Raw genomic sequence first — 19,554 nt, forward strand, 5'->3', positions numbered from 1 at the left:
TACTGCTTTTTTACCCCAGTTTAAGTGTGCTCATCATATTTGCACAAGTTTAAAGGTTTTGGGATAGCTTTATCTAAAAAAAAAATCATTTTAATGCCTTACTATAGCCTTACCTCTGATTTGTGGTGTTTGTCACTTTTTCTAATTTTTCATGCATTACTGCTTTTTTACCCCAGTTTAAGTGTGCTGATCATATTTGCACGAGTTTTAGGATCTTGTGATAGCCTTATCTCAGAAAAAAAAAATCCAAAGTTTTTCCATTTTTATGCCTTACAATAGCCTTACCTCTGATTTGTGGTGTTTGTCACTTTTTGTCTTTTTTCATACATTATTGCATTTTTACTCCAGTTTAAGTGTGCTCATCATATTTGCACGAGTTTTAGGGTCTTGTGATAGCCTTATCTCAGAAAATAAAAATCCAAAGTTTTTCCATTTTTATGCCTTACTAAAGTCTTACCTCTTATTTGTGGTGTTTGTCACTTTTTCTCATTTTTCATACCTTATTGCATTATTACTAAAGTTTAAGTGTGCTCATCATATTTGCACGAGTTTTAGGGTCTTGTGATAGCCTTATCTCAAAAAAAAAAATCCGAAGTTTTTCCATTTTTATGCCTTACAATAGCCTTACCTCTGATTTGTGGTGTTTGTCACTTTTTCTCATTTTTTATGCATTACTGCTTTTTTACCCCAGTTTAAGTGTGCTCATCATATTTGCACGAGTTTTAGGGTCTTGTGATAGCCTTATCTCAGAAAAAACAAATCCAAAGTTTTTCCATTTTTATGCCTTACTATAGCCTTACCTGATTTGTGGTGTTTGTCACTTTTTCTCATTTTTCATGCATTACTGCTTTTTTACCCCAGTTTAAGTGTGCTCATCATATTTGCACGAGTTTTAGGGTCTTGTGATAGCTTTATCTCAGAAAAAAAAAATCCAAAGTTTTTCCATTTTTATGCCTTACTAAAGCCTTAAATCTGATTTGTGTTGTTTGTCACTTTTTCTCAATTTTTTTTGCCTTTTTTCATTTTTACTCCAGTTTAAGTGTGCTCATCATATTTGCACAAGTTTAAAGGTTTTGGGATAGCTTTATCTCAAAAAAAAAATCCAAAGTTTTTCCATTTTTATGCCTTACAATAGCCTTACCTCTGATTTGTGGTGTTTGTCACTTTTTCTCATTTTTTATGCATTACTGCTTTTTTACCCCAGTTTAAGTGTGCTCATCATATTTGCACGAGTTTTAGGGTCTTGTGATAGCCTTATCTCAGAAAAAACAAATCCAAAGTTTTTCCATTTTTATGCCTTACTATAGCCTTACCTCTGATTTGTGGTGTTTGTCACTTTTTCTCATTTTTCATGCGATACTGCTTTTTTACCCCAGTTTAAGTGTGCTCATCATATTTGCACGAGTTTTAGGGTCTTGTGATAGCTTTATCTCAGAAAAAAAAAATCCAAAGTTTTTCCATTTTTATGCCTTACTAAAGCCTTAAATCTGATTTGTGTTGTTTGTCACTTTTTCTCAATTTTTTTTGCCTTTTTTCATTTTTACTCCAGTTTAAGTGTGCTCATCATATTTGCACAAGTTTAAAGGTTTTGGGATAGCTTTATCTCAAAAAAAAAAATCCAAAGTTTTTCCATTTTTATGCCTTACAATAGCCTTACCTCTGATTTGTGGTGTTTGTCACTTTTTCTCATTTTTTATGCATTACTGCTTTTTTACCCCAGTTTAAGTGTGCTCATCATATTTGCACGAGTTTTAGGGTCTTGTGATAGCCTTATCTCAGAAAATAAAAATCCAAAGTTTTTCCATTTTTATGCCTTACTAAAGCCTTACCTCGGATTTGTGGTGTTTGTCACTTTTTCTCATTTTTCATACCTTATTGCATTTTTACTAAAGTTTAAGTGTGCTCATCATATTTCCACGAGTTTTAGGATCTTGTGATAGCCTTATCTCAGAAAAAAAAAATCCAAAGTTTTTCCATTTTTATGCTTTACAATAGCCTTACCTCTGATTTGTGGTGTTTGTCACTATTTCTCAATTCTTTTGCCTTTTTGCATTTTTACTCAAGTTTAAGGGTCTTGGGATAGCCTTATCTCAAAAGAAAAAAAAAGAAAAAATCATTTTATTGCCTTACTATAGCCTTACCTCTGATTTGTTTTGTTTGTCACTTATTCTCATTTGTCATGCATTACTGCTTTTTTACCCCAATTTAAGTGTGCTCATCATAATTGCATTGATTTTAAGGATCTTGTGATAGCCTTATCTCAGAAAAAAAAATTCCAAAGTTTTTCCATTTTTATGCCATACCTCTGATTTGTGGTGATTGTCACTTTTTCTCATTTTTCATGCATTACTGCTTTTTTACCCCAGTTTAAGTGTGCTCATCATATTTGCACGAATTTAAGGTTCTTGTGATAGCCTTATCTAAAAAAAAAATTCAAAGTTTTTCCATTTTTATGCCTTACTATAGCCTTACTTCTGATTTGTGGTAAATATTTTTCCTCTATGAAGATGATGTCTATAGTTTACTAACTGCTTCTCTCCTGTCTGAATGCCTCTGAGTGTCTAACATTTTAACTGAAAATGATGATGATGAACCACTTTAACCTTGAGGGTTTAATAAAATGTATGCAAAGCCACTCTCATGGAAGATAAATAAATACAACCAAATGTTAAAGCCTAATTTTAAATGTCTTCATAAATGACTATTTTCAATAAGCCAATAATATTTCATTTGCATCAGGGATTCCTTCAAACACACTTCCAACCCTGAACTATTCTACTTAGCAGAAACACAATGAACAAGGTAAAAACTGCAAAAACACGTTTTTCTTTAAAACAAAAAAAAAAGTAAAGTTAAATTTGAATACAACTATAAAATAAAATCATGCATTGTAACAAATAAATATGAATAATATTTATAAAGTGGTAAATGTAATTGTTTATATTAAAAAAGGAGCTTCAAAAGAAATCTAAACATCCAAATGAAAAAATAAGTTATAATATTGTTTAAAACTTAAAAGAAAAACATTACAGCCTAATATCTCAACCACATTTTTAATTTTCTTTCTTCTTGCTAATGACTAGACGTTTGTTTTTCTTGTTATGTTTTATTTAAAAGCAAAGTTTTTTGTAATGTCATCATTGGAAATCTGCCTTCCAACCTCATGGTTGATACTGATCGTGACGTTGACAGTGTTTTTTGAAGGATGGGGGTTGTGAACAAGTAGGTAACATTTCGTTGTAAATAACAGGTTTAAGAAGTTTGACGGACAGCCATCTTGTGGGGGCCCCTGGTGGCCGTGGGGCACCAAGCAGCTGCTTAATCTGCTTAGTGGTGGGGCTGGCTCTGGTTAAGGAGACTTCTCCATGGACTTCTGTCATTACACTTTTACTACCGATAATACCTCATCGCGTCTGACTTCAGTCGAGCAGCCAATAGAAATGCCCAAAAGAGTTCATGGAGCGTACGTGTTTGAAGAAAGATTTATAAACTTCATTTACTGAGCCAGGAGAAATAAATAAGATTCGCTGTCTCCTCAGAACATTTTGGATTACAATATGCTCAAAGATGATCATGGATTTTTGACCATATGTCAATAAAAAGTTACAACCTGCAGCTTTAATACACGAGATTATCATGATTAATATTTGACCTTTCCTTTCTCTCTCCTTCAGGCTCTCTTTAATTGCAAATATAATCAGCTGAAACAGGTTACATGACTGCTGACTCTTCAATGAAAAACATGGGGGACATTTCGTATATTTTAGTGACAAATTGTGTTATTTCAATATAGATTGTGGCTTTAGAATTGTTTTGATGACATTTCTAGTGAGAAATGTACCCTTATCTTTCATAATATCCATTCAGTTTATGAAAAAGATCTGTATTTTTTCCGGTACAACAAACATTCTTCTGTGGTTGCTATGACAACCTATGGATGCCAAAAATGGCAAACTCAACCATAGATTATTATCCATTCAAGGGCCAAGTGGATTACGGACACAGACGCTATGAAACTGTGGCCAGGCAATCAAGCTCGTAGTAGCCTGATGATCGATACGGAAATAAAAACAATGAAGTATACATATAGAAAACTGTAAACCTTTATTCTTCAGTGAGTTGAGATCACAACAGATTGAAACATGTAATGTGATTTAAATATATTTTATCTATAAATATACCTTTTTTATAAACTTAATATAATCCAACTAATCCCACTTTGCAAAATGCAAGATCTCCCTACTCATATTCTCATTTCTAGAATGACAGTGAAAATATATGAAATTACCCTCTATTTTTTATTTATTGCAACGTAGATCAGTCCATTGTTATGCAAGAAGGAGTTCAGCTGCATGGGATAATTAACATATTCAATGTACATGTTTTTATAACCCCAAGTTACAACCTTTTTTTAGAAAGAGTAAAACCTACAACTATGGCACCATATTGATATAAGCTGTATGACTTGCCTCCAGGGAAATGTAGTTCATTATAAACTTTTTGTCTTTTCCCTTTAATGTTAAGTTATGATTACTGAAATAAGAGTAGATTGTGGAATTTAAATGAAATGTAAACACATTGATGTTGTCAGATTTTTCAAATATAATACTTAAATTTCTAAAATATAAATTAAACCAGATTTGACTCATTTTTGAGTGCCCCCTGTTGTTCAGTTCCCTCCAGTGACGTGTCGTTACCACTAGGGTTGGGTAGGCACGTTGCAAATGGAGACCACCAGTGACAATTTCATATGTTTCTGCTTGCAAGTGTTAATTCAATTCAAATCAACTTTATTTGTATAAAGCAATTTACAACAGTCATCTCAATGCGCTTATCAAAATATAAAATTCATAATAATAGCCTCCATACTCTCCCAACAAGATATATCTCATGACACGGCAGCACATTCGTTGTTTGTGTTGGAAACACAGAAACACAGAGAAAATGGCAACAACTCAGAACAGTCTCAGTGAGGCGCATCCACAAAGCCAATCCTACCTTTTGTACCATTCACTGTGAAAAGTATGAAACATTTTCTGACCTTACCTTTGCTGAAGCTCTGGTAACTCAGGTGTTGGTCTCCCATCTTTTAAAAGCTGTCGTTTTTTCCTAAAAAAAAGTTTCTCTATCATCTCTAGCGCTATCATCCTGACTGTAGTGTTATCCCGCCCACTCGCTAGAGCAAGAGAGAAAGTAGCAGCAGCGGTCACATGGGATCAATTCACTAATGCACTGTGAATCTAAATATAGCATTTAGCATAGCGTGATTACGTCCAAGAGCAGCGTAGGGAGCTGCCTTTGGACATAAATGGTTGTCATCTTGGGGAACTGACTGCGCATGCGCAAACACATAAAAACACGCTATGGGAACAGAGGCAGAGCAGCCATGTGCTTTTGGGAGGGGGTGTGGCATCCTCCAGCCTTACATCAAAGTGAGACGGCAGCCGTTCCAGGAAATAGTGCTGGTTAGTCATTTGGGCTATGAAACGCACAAACTTATAGGTACTGTAGGCTATTGAAAATGAAAAAAATAAATAATTTATAATTACATTATAATTAAAACAAATAATCAAAATATCAATTCACCCTTGGGTAAGCACTGCCTACTTTGCCTACTCTGACTGCACGTCACTGGTTCCCTTATATGATATCTGGGTTCAATACCTCCTTTAAATATCTTGTTCCATGTCAGTAGCCCTTTTTGTTGCTGAGTTATTCAAACATACTCTGATGTCAAGGTTCAAAAGTCATTACTTCAAAGCAGGGTTCGTGTGAAAAAACGACTCTTCATATACGTTACTCTCCATGATGAGACCTTTCCAACATGTATTTGATTCAGCTCTACGCCAAAAACTAAAATTTTCTAATTTCATTTGCAAGGGTCTTTGAGATGTGCTTTCAGAGAACACTCCCAAAGCACAAAACATAAAATGTTGCATTTTGTTTGTTGGTATGTTGGTGAGGGTTTAAATCTCACAATTGCCAAGAGCACACAAGGAATGAAACGAAGCAATGTTCACCAGACTGCAAAATTTCTCCGAGTCTAATCACGTGACCTACTTTGCGTGTTTTTTAAAGGTACAGCTTACTTAAAGGTACAGTCTGCAACTCTCATAAAAGTGACTTTTTGTCATATTTGCTAAAGCTGTCCCTATGTAAGGACAGCTTTACATCAAACTAGTAGTTTGTGTGAAAAAAACTGGCTCATTGAGTCCCGCCCCCTGCTGCTCCTGCAAGCTTTGGCAGATTGCCAGAATGCACCGCGACCGAGCGAAAAGAACCAATCAGAGCCAGGATTGTGCTTGAAGGACTGTCTGACAGCTGTTGCTCACAGGCCCTGCCCCTTTCCCGGGCTGGAGGAGTAGAAGATGGAATTGGTGATTTTTCTGCTTTAAAGGTTATTACTGCTGCTTGATTTACATGATATTTGATTTGTAATTGTTACACTACAACTCTGTGGTGCTGCTAGAATGGTGTGTGCACATAAAGATAGAGAAGCGCTGCAGTAATATACTTTTAACAGAGCATGTTATATTACTGTGATGTTGCTGTCGGACTAATGTTAGCTTGTTAGCTCCTCTGAGGGAGGGACTTTGGAAAGTTTGGAGGGAGGGGGAGAGAGGGATCTGAGAGTTGCGGACTGCACCTTTAACAGAACCAACCTAATTCACTTAGAGATACGCACACTAAATCAGTTCATCTGAATAACAGAGCAGAACAACATGTTTTATTTAATTGTGATGGCATGTTTCACTTATTTATTATTATTTTTTGTCCTCAGGTGCAGATATAGAAGCTGCGTTTGTACTGTGATCCTTATCAGTGTGAGAGAGAGACGGCGTGCAAAATCTACTCTGTGGTAAAACGTTTATCATAACACGTCTGAATCTCACTCTGTAGTAAAATCCTTTTCCTCTTGTCTTGTTTTATCATAAATAGGATGATGAAAGGGTTAATTCCTTTCCTACTATCTGAATACCTTAGTTGTATTGGGGGGACGTAGTTCAATGTACGCCCACCCTCGAGGCTTTGCCCATGATTTCATCTCCACCACCATCTATGCAGCAAATTCACCAAAACTCTCACGTGAGTCTAGCACGAGAGAGTTTTCAAACATTTTGAGATTGAATGAACACAAGAATAAGTTCTAAACTTTGGTTTGTAGATTAAACTCAAAGTTTGGATCTTCCTCTTGGTTCTATGACAGTTACTTTAAGGTCAGAGCCAAGGTCCAGGTGTAGGTGCTGGTTGAGTTACTGAAGTCTTCTATCTGTCACATTGACAGCGAGCACAGCTGCAGAGTGGAGCCCAGGCCCACCCAGAAGGCGGGGTACAGAGGCTGAGTGAAGGAGGTTTGGACTTTGTGAAGGAGTTTCATGGAGCTACACACGTCATAGAAGGAAAGTGTTCCTGCTCTAAAGTCCAGATAAAGTCCCAGTTTGCTGCTGCAGGAGCTCACGCTCACACTCAGTTTGTGGTGATGGAAACTGCAGCTGCTGTCAGAGCAATCCAGACTCCACGAGCGCCGGTTGTGTCCCAGTTTACTGTCGCCCCCACCTCCAGTCCGCCTCATGCTCCTGTAACACACCCCGACACACACGCTACCAAACCACTCCACCTCCCAGTAACACCTCCCAGCCAGGCCGGCCCGGCCCAGGACCTGAGCCCAGTTAGTGAAGCGCTCGGGTCGGTCCGAGTAACTCTGAGGCTCAGAGAGGGTAGTGGCTTCCTTCAGGTCCTCAGACAGGCTAACGTAGCAGTTAGCAGTGTGTAGGTCCAGAGTGATGTTGTTGTAATCTGAAATCAATCACATTTAATCCAGAGAAGAAGAAACTTAAAAAATAAAACGTAAAATTAAAATGCCTAAAACTTACAGTGAAGAAAGTCAGCTCTGGTCCGTGGCTCCATGTCCAGTCTGTCTCTGTCTGTAGCTACAGACACAGGAATAATACATGTTCATCAAATAAACCATCTCCATGGTAACGTGGACAGACATCTGCATAGTAACGTGGAAAGACTGACCTTTAATCTTCTCGGAGGTGTTCATGTCGTATTCTTTCAGTGACGAAACTGCAAACAAACATTCCAGATTAAATGTTTGAATGTCAGTCAATAAAGGAGGAGTTAATCTACCAATCACAATCATCAAAGGAAGAGTTAATCCACCAGTCACAATCATCAAAGGAAGAGTTAATCCACCAAGCACAACCATCAAAGGAAGAGTTAATCCACCAATCACAATCATCAAAGGAAGAGTTAATCCACCAATCACAATCATCAAAGGAAGAGTTATCCACCAATCACAATCATCAAAGGAAGAGTTAATCCACCAATCACAATCATCAAAGGAAGAGTTATCCACCAATCACAATCATCAAAGGAAGAGTTATCCACCAATCACAATCATCAAAGGAAGAGTTATCCACCAATCACAATCATCAAAGGAAGAGTTATCCAACAATCACAATCATCAAAGGAAGAGTTATCCACCAATCACAATCATCAAAGGAAGGGTTATCCACCAATCACAATCATCAAAGGAAGAGGTAATCCACCAATCGCAATCATCGAAGAAGAAGACCAACCTTTGTGTGATATTCTCTGATCCTCCAGCTTCAGACTTTCCTTCACATCACTCAGAGCTGCTCGTAGACTTTCATACATCACATAAAGAAGTTCATCCATGTTCTCCTTTTCATCAATTTTCTCCTTCTTCGTGGAAAACTGAAGCTCTTCAAACTTCTGAAGAAACATGAAAATTATCATAAAAACAGCTGTTATTCATCTGATTGTTTTAGAACGTAACATCAATAACATCTAATATGAGAAAGTGTTACCTGCTCCTCAGATTCTGAGGTTCTCTGCAGGGTTTGAATCTCACTCTGGATCTTTTTCAGATGGTTCTCAGCTCGGCTCAGAACATGTTTCTCCTCCTCTCTGATCTTCTCCTTCACCTCCCTACTCTGTTTTTCTAAACATCTCATCAGTTTAGAGAAAACCCTGTGACTCTCCTCCAGAGCAGCATCTGTGGCGTGCTGCAGGAAGTAACGTTACATAAACAGGAAGTCAGCGTTACACAAACTGGAAGTAAGCTGTACACAAATAGGAAGTAACCTTTACACAAAGAGGAAGACAGCGTTACACAAACAGAAAGTATGCATTAAACAAACAGGAAGTAAGCAATAAGCAAACAGGAAGTAAGCATTACACAAATGAGAAGTAATGTTACACAAACAGGAAGGAATGTTACACAAATTAAATTCACTTCAATTAAACTTTATTTATATAGCGCAAATTACAAGAAACAGAAATGGACATCACGCAAACAGGAAGTAATCATTACACAAACAGGAAGGAACCGTTACACAAACAGGAAGTGTTACACAAACAGAAAGTAATGTTACACAAACAGAAAGGAACTGTTACACAAACAAGAAGTAACGTTACACAAACAGGAAGTGTTACACAAACAGAAAGTAATGTTACACAAACAGAAAAGAACTTTACACAAACAGTAAGGAACTGTTACACAAACAAGAAGTAACGTTACACAAACAGGAAAGAACCATGACACAAACCAGAAGTCAGCGTTACACAAACAGGAAGGAACCATTACACAAACAGGAAGAAACTGTCACACAAACAGAAAGTAAAATTACACAAAGAGGAAGGACTGTTACAGAAACAGGAAGTAAGCATTACACAAACAGGAAGTAAGCGTTACACAAACAGGGAGTCATGGTCCACAGTGACTTCCTGTTCTACTCACTTTAATGAACCTAATGTAGAATCCGAGCTCCTTCTCTGACTCCTTCAGTTCATGCAGAGATTTCTCCTTCACTTTGTTCTGAGGAACAGAAGAAACCGTCTGACCTGCTAACGTCTCACGCACTGATAGAACGACACATTAACACACGCTTTATTTTACTTTTCAAGGTAATGTCCACGGGAAGATGGGAGCCTTTCACAATAAGAGCCCACATACAAAGAGGTATAGATTTTTCAGAATAAAAGCCCACCTGATGGCGTGTGTGTCGTACACACTGCTTCAGCTCTCTGTCACGGAGCAAACTCTGCAACTTGGGGGGCGCAGCTTCCTTTCTAGTGGACGCAGCTTCCTGTAACTTCTGCAGCACTTCCTCCAGCACGATGTTCCTACTGAGCGGAGGTCGAGGGTCAAAGGTCGCCCTGCACTGAGGGCAGCCGCAGCCGTTCTTCAGCCTGGGACTGTCCCAGAAGAGCTGAATGCAGCTGTGACAGTAGGTGTGTCCACACGGGAGGGTGACGGGGACTCTGAGAAGATCCAGACATAGAGAACAGCTCAACTGGTCCTCAGTCAGAGTCACAGCGTTACACGCCATTTCACAGCTACAGCTACAGTTACAGTTACAGCCACAGCTCAGATACAGCTCAACTGGTCCTCAGTCACACTCACGGCGTTACAGGTCATTTTACAGCTCAGATACAAACAGAGCAGATACAGATACAACTACAGATACAGCTCAGATTTCTCACAGAACAGGTTCCACAGCTTCTCCTCAGAGAAGCCCTGCCCCCTGACAGACAGACAGACTGCAACCACACTCTTGCTGTTGAGTACTGACTAGTTAGTAGTAACATGTGGTGTTTTAAACCAGCTGGTGACCGTGTTACTTGGTGACTGAGCCTGAGTGTGCTCCGAAGAAAGTAATCAGTTTAAACAGTTTAAACACAGACACAAGTTTGATTAGAACAGCGCTGAAGCTAAGAGCTGCTAATGGTGTTTGACACAGAGAAGGATCGTCCTACTCTCCCATTAGTTTTACTGGTTTATATTGGTTATACTGGTTTATATTGGTTATACTGGTTTATATTGGGCAATTAGACTGGTTTATATTGGTTAATTATACTGGTATATATTGGTTATTATACTGGTTTATATTGGTTAATACTGTTTTATATTGGTTTACACTGATATTTCTCAGTCAATCTGACATTGACTGAAGGAAGGCTAATGACAATGTCTGAAAGTTGTAGATGTTTCTGTTTTTTCAGGCTTCAGTGAATGATGAACTTTAATATCCACAAGGCTGATAAACAACATCCAGCAATGCTCAGACATGATTACCAACTATATGATATATAAACAAACACCGCTGTGTGTTATTAATAAATAATACTGTTGGACAGTTACTCAGAAATAAATTAATCTTTGAGGTTTAAGGAGCATAGGGCAGATCTAGAAATCAGACTCCATAGTGACACCACGCTGGTCAGTGTAACTGCAGTCATCGGCCAAGCTGCCGCGGGGGAGCGCATCAACTGTTTAGAGAGGATGGATATGTGATCGAACCCTGACGGACCCGACGGCACTGGACGGGTTGGGTTCAGACAGATATTTAGAACTGCTGTTTGGGTTCGATCACATAGAGTTATTTACATAGCATTCTTCCTTTCCTGTAGCCTTTTAGAATGGAGCTTTAACTGCGACAATGAGAGCAAGATCCAGGGGGAAGGAGCAGAGGAGGACAATTATAAAGGAATACACCTTTGAAACGTTCTTTTTTCTGCACAATCACATGGATCATCCTTATCCTTAATACGTGGATTGTGTAAATAAATCCGATGGGTCTCTTGTGCACACTGCGCCTGTTTGTGTTTCACTTTTACTTGTTACACGTGCACTGATCTGATGTTGACAATAACAGTTGTTTGTTATTAAAATCGGTGCTTACCACTAAAACAAATGTAAATACAGTGGGGCAAAAAAGTATTTAGTCAGCCACCAATTGTGCAAGTACTCCCACTTAAAAAGATGAGAGAGGCCTGTAATTTTCATTGTAGGTATACCTCAACTATGAGAGACAAAATGAGAAAAAAAATCCAGAAAATGACATTGTACGATTTTTAATGAATTTATTTGCAAATCATGGTGAAAAATATGTATTTGGTCAATAACAAAAGTTAATCTCAATACATTGTAATGCACCATTTATCTTTTTAAGTGGGAGAACTTGCACAATTGGTGGCTGACTAAATACTTTTTTGCCCCACTGTATGTCATTTCTTTGAGAAAAAAAAAAAAAGAGGTTGTCACTGTTGGGTCGAACTATCAAGAACGCGCACCAGCGTCATTTGACTTCATGTCTGCATATCTGCGTGGGAAATTTGTACCCAGAAGAGCAGTACAAAATGTATCACACAATCTGTTCAAGGCAATAGGGACATATATGATGATAAATAAAGGCACATTTAATTAATAATTTAATTAAGTTCATGAAGTAAACACCACAGAAATCTTTCAAAATTCTTTAACTTATTTATTTTGTTGCTGATGTTCAGATGTGACTGGGAGGGGAAAACTCTTTGTTCTTTTAAAACTAGTAAAACCACAGAATGTTCATTTCAATGGAACAACTCAAACAGAGGCTTTATTCTGAAAGTCCTTCACCCGCTTCTCTTCCTCTGAGGTCACATGTTGGTGTTTGACACTGCGATTGGCTCAGGTCATTTCCTCTTTTGATGAGCACGTCGCTGAGCGCTGAGTCGGTGTCTGTATCCTGATGAGAGTCTGGACCCTGAAACATTAGAGCAGGTAAACAACTCTCTCTCTCTCTATATATATATACGTATATACACACATATATATATATATATATATATATAGACATATACAGTATATATATATATATACACACATATATATAAATACAGAGCCACATGTAAACAACTATATATATAAAACAACTCTATATATACTAAAGGTCACTGTTTTGTTATATAAGCAGCAAAGGGAGGGGAGGGGCCACAGGGACAAACACCCCTCCTGAAATGTGATTGGCCAAACTGCGCAAATGCAGCCTTCTCATTGGCTGTTTCAGGGCTGCACAGAACTTTAGCTAATTAAAGTCTTTCAGCGTGAAGAGGAACATGTGATATTTTAAACTAACGTGTTTTATAACCTAGGAAGTTTTCACAGTGTGTCACAATATCTCAGCACAACACACACCAGTGGGAGGGGTTTAAAACCCACAACCTCTCCATCAGAAGACGAGCCCTAAGCCACACCCCCTTCCCGATTCATTGTAGGAACACATTTAAAAATGCAATGAGCAGAAATGAGATTTTGAACAGACCAATCACAGCCCTTGTTGGATCAGAGGTGGATCATCTTCAGCTGCTGAGCTTAACTTTGGGTTTACATTTTTAATACATTTACACAATTGTATTTGTTATTATTGGATGTTTAGAAGAAAAATAAACTCATCAATTTCAGGATGAAAACAACTTTCTTTAACTTGAAGTTTAAAATCCCATAAATAATAAAAATAAATAATGACTGTAATTTCACATGATGAGAGTCACATGATGTTTTCCACCTACCAGGAGGTGAGAAGGTGAAAGTGGGCGTGGGAAAGCCTGCACTGATGAACGGGTTGAAGGGACTGATGGTCGCTGCAAAACATGAGGCGCACCAGGTGAAGCTAAAGTCACTTCATTACACACAAATGATGATGATCATCATCATCATCATCACTAGAGACTAAACGATCTAAAGCTGCTAACTCCAACCTTTATTCAGTGAGACGCTGGATTAACTAACTCCAACCTTTATTCAGTGAGACGCTGAATTAACTAACTCCAACCTTTATTCAGTGAGACGCTGGATTAACTAACTCCAACCCTAATTCAGTGAAACGCTGAATTAACTAACTCCAACCTTTATTCAGTGAGACGCTGGATTAACTAACTCCAACCTTTATTCAGTGAAACGCTGGATTAACTAACTCCAACCTTTATTCAGTGAGACGCTGAATTAACTAATTCCAACCCTAATTCAGTGAGACGCTGGATTAACTAACTCCAACCTTTATTCAGTGAGACGCTGAATTAACTAATTCCAACCCTATTTCAGTGAGACGCTGGATTAACTAACCCTAACCCTAATTCTGAGACGCCCTCTTCAGTCCAAACAACCTCACAGCAGCACTCACCTGACTCCTCTGTTCTCTCTGATTGGATGACACCTGATGCTGCTGCGTCACATGACTCGTCAGTACTATGAGGGACGATAATCGTCACGTCCCGAACTGCAGAGCAAACAAACAAATTAACCAGCAAACAAACGGAAAAACAAACAAACAAGAAAGCAAAGAAACAAAAACTCAACAAACAGAAATACAAACAAAAATAAACAGAAATACAAACTGAACAAACAAACAAACAGAAATACAAACAAACAAATACAAACTATAAAACATATCGTTCTCTTTCTGTAGAGTATTTCAGTGAAACCTATATAAAGGATTAAGCCAGGTTAATACTGATATCTTGGATGAGTTGATGTAGGATGCCTTTATTTATAAACATTGTTCATGTCATGTTTTAATCAAACAGTAGTGATGTCCAGAAGCGTAGGCGGCAGGCGAAATCACCTACTATTCTCTTTCTGGCCGCCCTCTACTCTTTAGCATGTTCATAAATGATTTTGTACCTCTTTAGCATCAAAAGAATAGTTAAAATCCATGAAAGATAGAAGTTTTCCACACATTGAGCATCTTTTGCAATGCTGCTTCAGTGGCCATTTTCTAGATCTCGCGCAAAGTCTCGTGAGAGTTAATCTTATGCTCCACCAAGCAGCAGCTTTACACATCCTTTCCATCCGCTGGTCAAATCACTGTCCCGAAGCATGCAAAAGTCTGGTATAATTGGCAGGGAGAAGATGAATGATCCGTGAATATGCCACCCAAACGTCACACTAAAAGCCAGCCATCAATACTGGGCTTTATAACAAAGAAAAGCGCCACAGGTAAGAATATATAAAAAAATTTATTTATTTTTTTTGCTGGTAAGAATAATTTACAGACCAAATTTGGATAAAGTAGATTTTGAAGGGGTTTTTAATTCTTCTCTATGGAATTGAATATGTATTTCTTTTTTTAAGACCGTGTAAAGCAAAATTCAAACATTTTATTCTACACACATAAAAAGGTCATAAATGTATTAAAAGAATAAAAAATTTCAGCTATTTCAAAAATTACTTCTTTCTTGAACTTAAACGCTTTGATTAATATAAGCCACTTTTCTCATTTTAGATGACTGAGTGAGAGGCAGTAAAATCCAGTGTTAAGGAAACTGTTGCTATTTGTTTGGGGCTCCAGCTGAACACCAAGAGACTGCATAACTGTGTACATATGAATAAAATAAACAAATACAACTTCTACAAACTTACCTCAGTTTAAATATTTTTTGAGTTTATTTGTAACCTGACCAAAGCTGCCTGGAGCGCCTGGTTTCCCATTTAAATATGGTCCCCCAACTAAGGTCTCATACATAACTTTTGCACTTCTTTAAAATATGCTTGTGTTAGATATACGTATTAGGGTCTGTAGGCAGCCACACTTCTGTCAGTCTGCCTCAGGACAGCTGTGCTACAATGTAGCTTACCACCACCAGTATGATTGGTGTGAATTAATAATAGTTTCTGTGAAGCACCTTGAGTCCCCTTGAAAAAAGAGCTATATAAATCTAATAATTTACATTATCGTTATTATTAATACATTATCTCTGATCGATCACTTTAATCTGATTTGTTTACCTCTCTGGTAGATGCTGAGGAAGCCTTCGTGCATCACTTCCTGTATCAGAGCTTTGAAATCAGTCATGGCTGTTGTCACGGCGACAAAGAATTGGTTATCATGAAGACAAAGAGTAGGCAGAGCCTCCAGAGGGGGCGCAGCCTCCAGGGTCTGACAGTCCTGTAAACATGAATTATTATTGATGACTCATTGGTGCCGATTCACCTGTGCTGACTCACCTGTACTGACTCACTGGTGCTGATTCACTTAGGCTGACTCACATGTGCTTATTCACCAAACTCATCTGTGCTGACTCACCTGTATGAACCTGACGGAGTCATTGATCTTAGAAAGCTCTTCCATCTTGTTCTGGTTCTTCTTCAGCTCATTTATCTCCTCCTGGATCTTCTCCATCAGGTTCTCAGCCTGCTCCACGATGGTCTTCTCCTGAGCTCTAATCAGCTCTCTGACTTCAAAGCGCTTCAGCTCCAATGAGCGAATCAGATCGCTGAACATAGCGTCACTTTCCTCTGCTACTGCACATGCTGACCGCTAGGGGGCGACCAAGAGACGGACATGTAATGCAAATTTTAAACTATAAAAAGAAATGGAAACACAAAGAGCAGCACAGACAGTTACAGACGGTCAGTCTTAGAACTGGGCAGTATGACCAAAAATGTTTATCACGGTCATTTTCAAAATTCTAACGGTTTCACGGTATATGACGCTTTTTTTTTTTTTTCTTCATGCATAATCAGGTGTTCACAGCATTTTCTACTGGTTGAGAGAGGAATTACTACAGTAGATTGACTTAGGATGGTCTATTTTACAGTCATGGTGAGTGAATATTGTAGAATAAGTAAAAAATAAAAATATAATAATAATTTTATTATTTAATGATATTACAATATACAAATATATACAAAAACATAACTGAAAATGATATAAAGTAACACCAAAAATACACATAAATGACACTAAAAACGGAATGAGAATAATTTAGTAAATGACTAAAAATGCACACAAAATAACAGAAAAATACGACATATATACACAAATTGAGTAAAAAACACACAAAAAATGTTTCCAAAAACACATAAGATTTACAACAAAATTACCCAAGTCATTTTAATAAGTACATGTAAATTACACCAAAAACATATAATCACAACAAAACCACTCAAAATTAGACAACAGTTTAAACTCAATGACTACAAAAGTCCACTAAATGACAAAAAAACAAACAAAAAGACACTAAACAACAACAAAAACACGATTTACTTATTAATTTTATTTTATAATAGAATATATTAAGAATAAGTAAATATGGATAGTGACAGTTTATAATCTCAATCCACTGTTTGCTTTTTCTGTCATAGCGAGTCCCTCTAGCAAACGCGTTTTAAAGTGACATTTGGCTCGACTTTTCTTTTGCTTTCCCCGTGCTACCTACTGATGGGGAGGGCGCGAACTTTAACTTCAGAGCAAATTGCTCCGGCGACAACACTTGCATAAAATGGTTGATTGGTCAACGTCGGATTTTTTTAAACCAAAATATCTCCAAACAACAAACACGGCTCCTCTTTTTGGCAAAAATTATTCTGTCATCATGCTCTACTAGTTCTGTAGCTTCAGAGCTTTAATGTCTTTCTTATCAATTTACACCATACCTAACACCAGAGCGCTACTGTTTACCTTCACCCCCATGCAACCTTGAAAAGGGTCCGGTCTGAAACGCGATGCAGCGTAGCGTTCCGAACGTTGTGTAATCAAATACACCGTGTAGATTAAAAATTCATATAATGAAAATATCACCGATATTCGATATGAACTGGTATACCGCCCAGCCTTCCCTGCTGCTTAAACCTGGTCGGGAGCAGGTTTGACCCATGGACTGTGTTACTATGGAAACTAAGGTGTTTATATATGTAATATATATTTACAATATGTGATATAATATAATATTACATATACAATATTATATATAATATAATATATTATTGCATATTGAGCAGAGAACAAAGCTACAAGCACAGACAGAGGAACTCACAGACAAAATGGAAACGGTCTGTTGCAGCTCTTGGAAATCTTTTTCTTTCTGTTGAATTTTCACCAGAGAACCTTCTTTCAGGTCACTGAGCTGCTTCTACAACAACAACATTATAAAGTAGATTGTACATCTGTAGATTGTACATCAGAGAGGAATAATCACATGTGAGGGTAGCCCTGGTTTATAGCTGTAAAATGTCCTTTAATAAGCAAATAATAATAATAATAATAATAATAATAATAACTATTCAGATCATTATCAGCACAATTAATTTATCTGGGATCACTTTATGAAAAAATAATTAACAATAATAAATACAAATGTTTCTGGTTCTGGTTCTGGTCATGTACCTGGAGGCGGGTCTGCTCCTGCTGGGCCTGCACGGTGTGGTGGTTCTGGTGCTGTTCGGTCAGACACAGGTAGCAGATACAGGTCTTGTCGGTTGTACAGAACAGGTCCATCAGCCTGTGGTGCCGGGGGCACAGAGAGTCCTGCAGCCGGACCTGAGGCTCCACCAGGCGGTGGGTCTGGAAGGCTGTGGAGTCCAGGTGAGGCCGAACATGGAGCTCACAGAACGACACCAGACACACCAGACAGGACCGGACCGCCCTGCTGCTGGACCCGGGACACACGTCACACCGCACAGCCTGGCCCTGGTCCAGGTTCTGGTCCTGGGTACAGTCCTGGAGCTCTGCTGTCCGGAGGCGGTCCAGCAGGTCACTGAGGACGGTGTTCCGGCACAGGTTCGGCCGGGGACTGAAGGTGTTCCTGCACTGTGGACACACGGCGGCTCGGTTCTGGTTCTGGTCCCAGTAGTCCGTGATGCAGTCCCGGCAGTAACTGTGACCACACGGGATGGTCACCGGGTCCTTCAACACGTCCAGACACACCGAACAGTTGAGCTGGTTCCGGTCCAACAGCAGCCCGGCCTCTGCCATCACACGGACACAAAACACCGAGAAAAGCCGAAAACTAGAGAAAATGAAGGCAAAACGGAACCAACCCGCAGAGAAACACGTCCTAAAGCCTAGAAAACAGAGTTTACAACATTAAAAAAAAGACTTAAAACACATAAAAACATCCGTTTGTTGACGTCACTTTGTTTACAGGCGAGGAGTGGGCGCGGTTAGATGACATCACAACTGAGGCTCTTTCTTCTTCTCCTTTATGGGGTTTATTGGCAGTTTGCCCTCAGTTATAGGTGCATTACCGCCATCCACTGGTTACAAAACTGACCGAGAGTCTTATTTTTACTTTAGAATTTGTGTTTTTTCCCAACCTAAAAATTATTACTTACTACAGTGGTTTCCAAACGTTTTGTACCCAAGGCACACCAAAGGACTAGTAAAAATCTGAAGGCACACCGACTGTGCAAAACAGCCTTCATAAGAACGGAGTGGTTATACGTATGTAACTGTACGGACAACCTCCGGTGCTATTTTAGGATTAGTTGCTTCGTAACGTAGTTTAGGGTTAGGGTTACGGTTAGTCCATAACGTAGTTTACAGAAGTACTGGCCAATGAGGGGCGCTCACGTGACCTAAACTGGCCAATGAGGAGCACTACATACGCCTTATGAGAACTTGTATTATCACTCATATCACAATATCTGTAAATGTGCAGAATTATTTACTAATGCCAAATAAAATGTGACAAACTCATGAAATATTTATTTACAAAATAATTCAAAGAGAAATGTCGGTATAGAGTTGGCCTCTGTATTATGAAATGAGTACAAAGCAGTAAATTAAAAATGATTATTTTTATGTAGTTGTATATTGCAATTTTTTAAATTCCGTTTTTTAATTTTTTTTTTAGAAATATCAATAAATGTTTTCAGAAAACATTAGTTTTTAACTCCTGTGATGAAACAAAATAAATGATAATAAATTTTTAAAAAATCCATAAGGGACTTTTTTTTGCGTGTTTAGTTGTAAAATGTCAGAG

General features: G+C 38.2%; 1 protein-coding gene across 2 annotated transcripts; it reads right to left on the reverse strand.

Annotated features, from left to right (window-relative positions):
• Nucleotides 1–6,332: 6,332 nt before the first annotated feature.
• Nucleotides 6,333–18,759, reverse strand: LOC114458469 (E3 ubiquitin/ISG15 ligase TRIM25-like). 2 transcript variants are annotated; one of them, XM_028440843.1, is made up of 7 exons: nucleotides 17,958–18,759; nucleotides 9,770–9,847; nucleotides 8,838–9,035; nucleotides 8,586–8,742; nucleotides 8,023–8,070; nucleotides 7,875–7,931; nucleotides 6,333–7,797 (listed from the first exon to the last, which is right to left on the reverse strand). In XM_028440843.1, exons 1-7 carry the CDS (start codon nucleotides 18,543–18,545, stop codon nucleotides 7,274–7,276), a joined length of 1,650 nt encoding a protein of 549 aa, XP_028296644.1. In that variant the 5' UTR covers nucleotides 18,546–18,759; the 3' UTR covers nucleotides 6,333–7,273. The 2 variants fall into 2 exon arrangements, with proteins under 2 accessions (XP_028296644.1, XP_028296643.1); XM_028440842.1 differs by lacking the exon at nucleotides 17,958–18,759 and adding an exon at nucleotides 10,020–10,564.
• Nucleotides 18,760–19,554: the final 795 nt, after the last annotated feature.

The sequence above is a fragment of the Gouania willdenowi genome, unplaced genomic scaffold (assembly GCF_900634775.1).
Source record: "Gouania willdenowi unplaced genomic scaffold, fGouWil2.1 scaffold_119_arrow_ctg1, whole genome shotgun sequence".
Classification (NCBI taxonomy): domain Eukaryota; kingdom Metazoa; phylum Chordata; class Actinopteri; order Blenniiformes; family Gobiesocidae; genus Gouania; species Gouania willdenowi.

Coding starts and splice junctions, on each gene's coding strand:
- LOC114458469 (XM_028440843.1), bottom strand. CDS start 18,545: ATGGCAGAGGCCGGGCTGCTGTTGGACCGGAACCAGCTCAACTGTTCG. Junction 9,848..17,957: donor AGGAGCAGACCCGCCTCCAG/GTACATGACCAG, acceptor TCTGTTCCTCAG/AACAAAGTGAAGGAGAAATC. Junction 7,798..7,874: donor CAGAGCTGACTTTCTTCACT/GTAAGTTTTAGG, acceptor GATTGATTTCAG/ATTACAACAACATCACTCTG.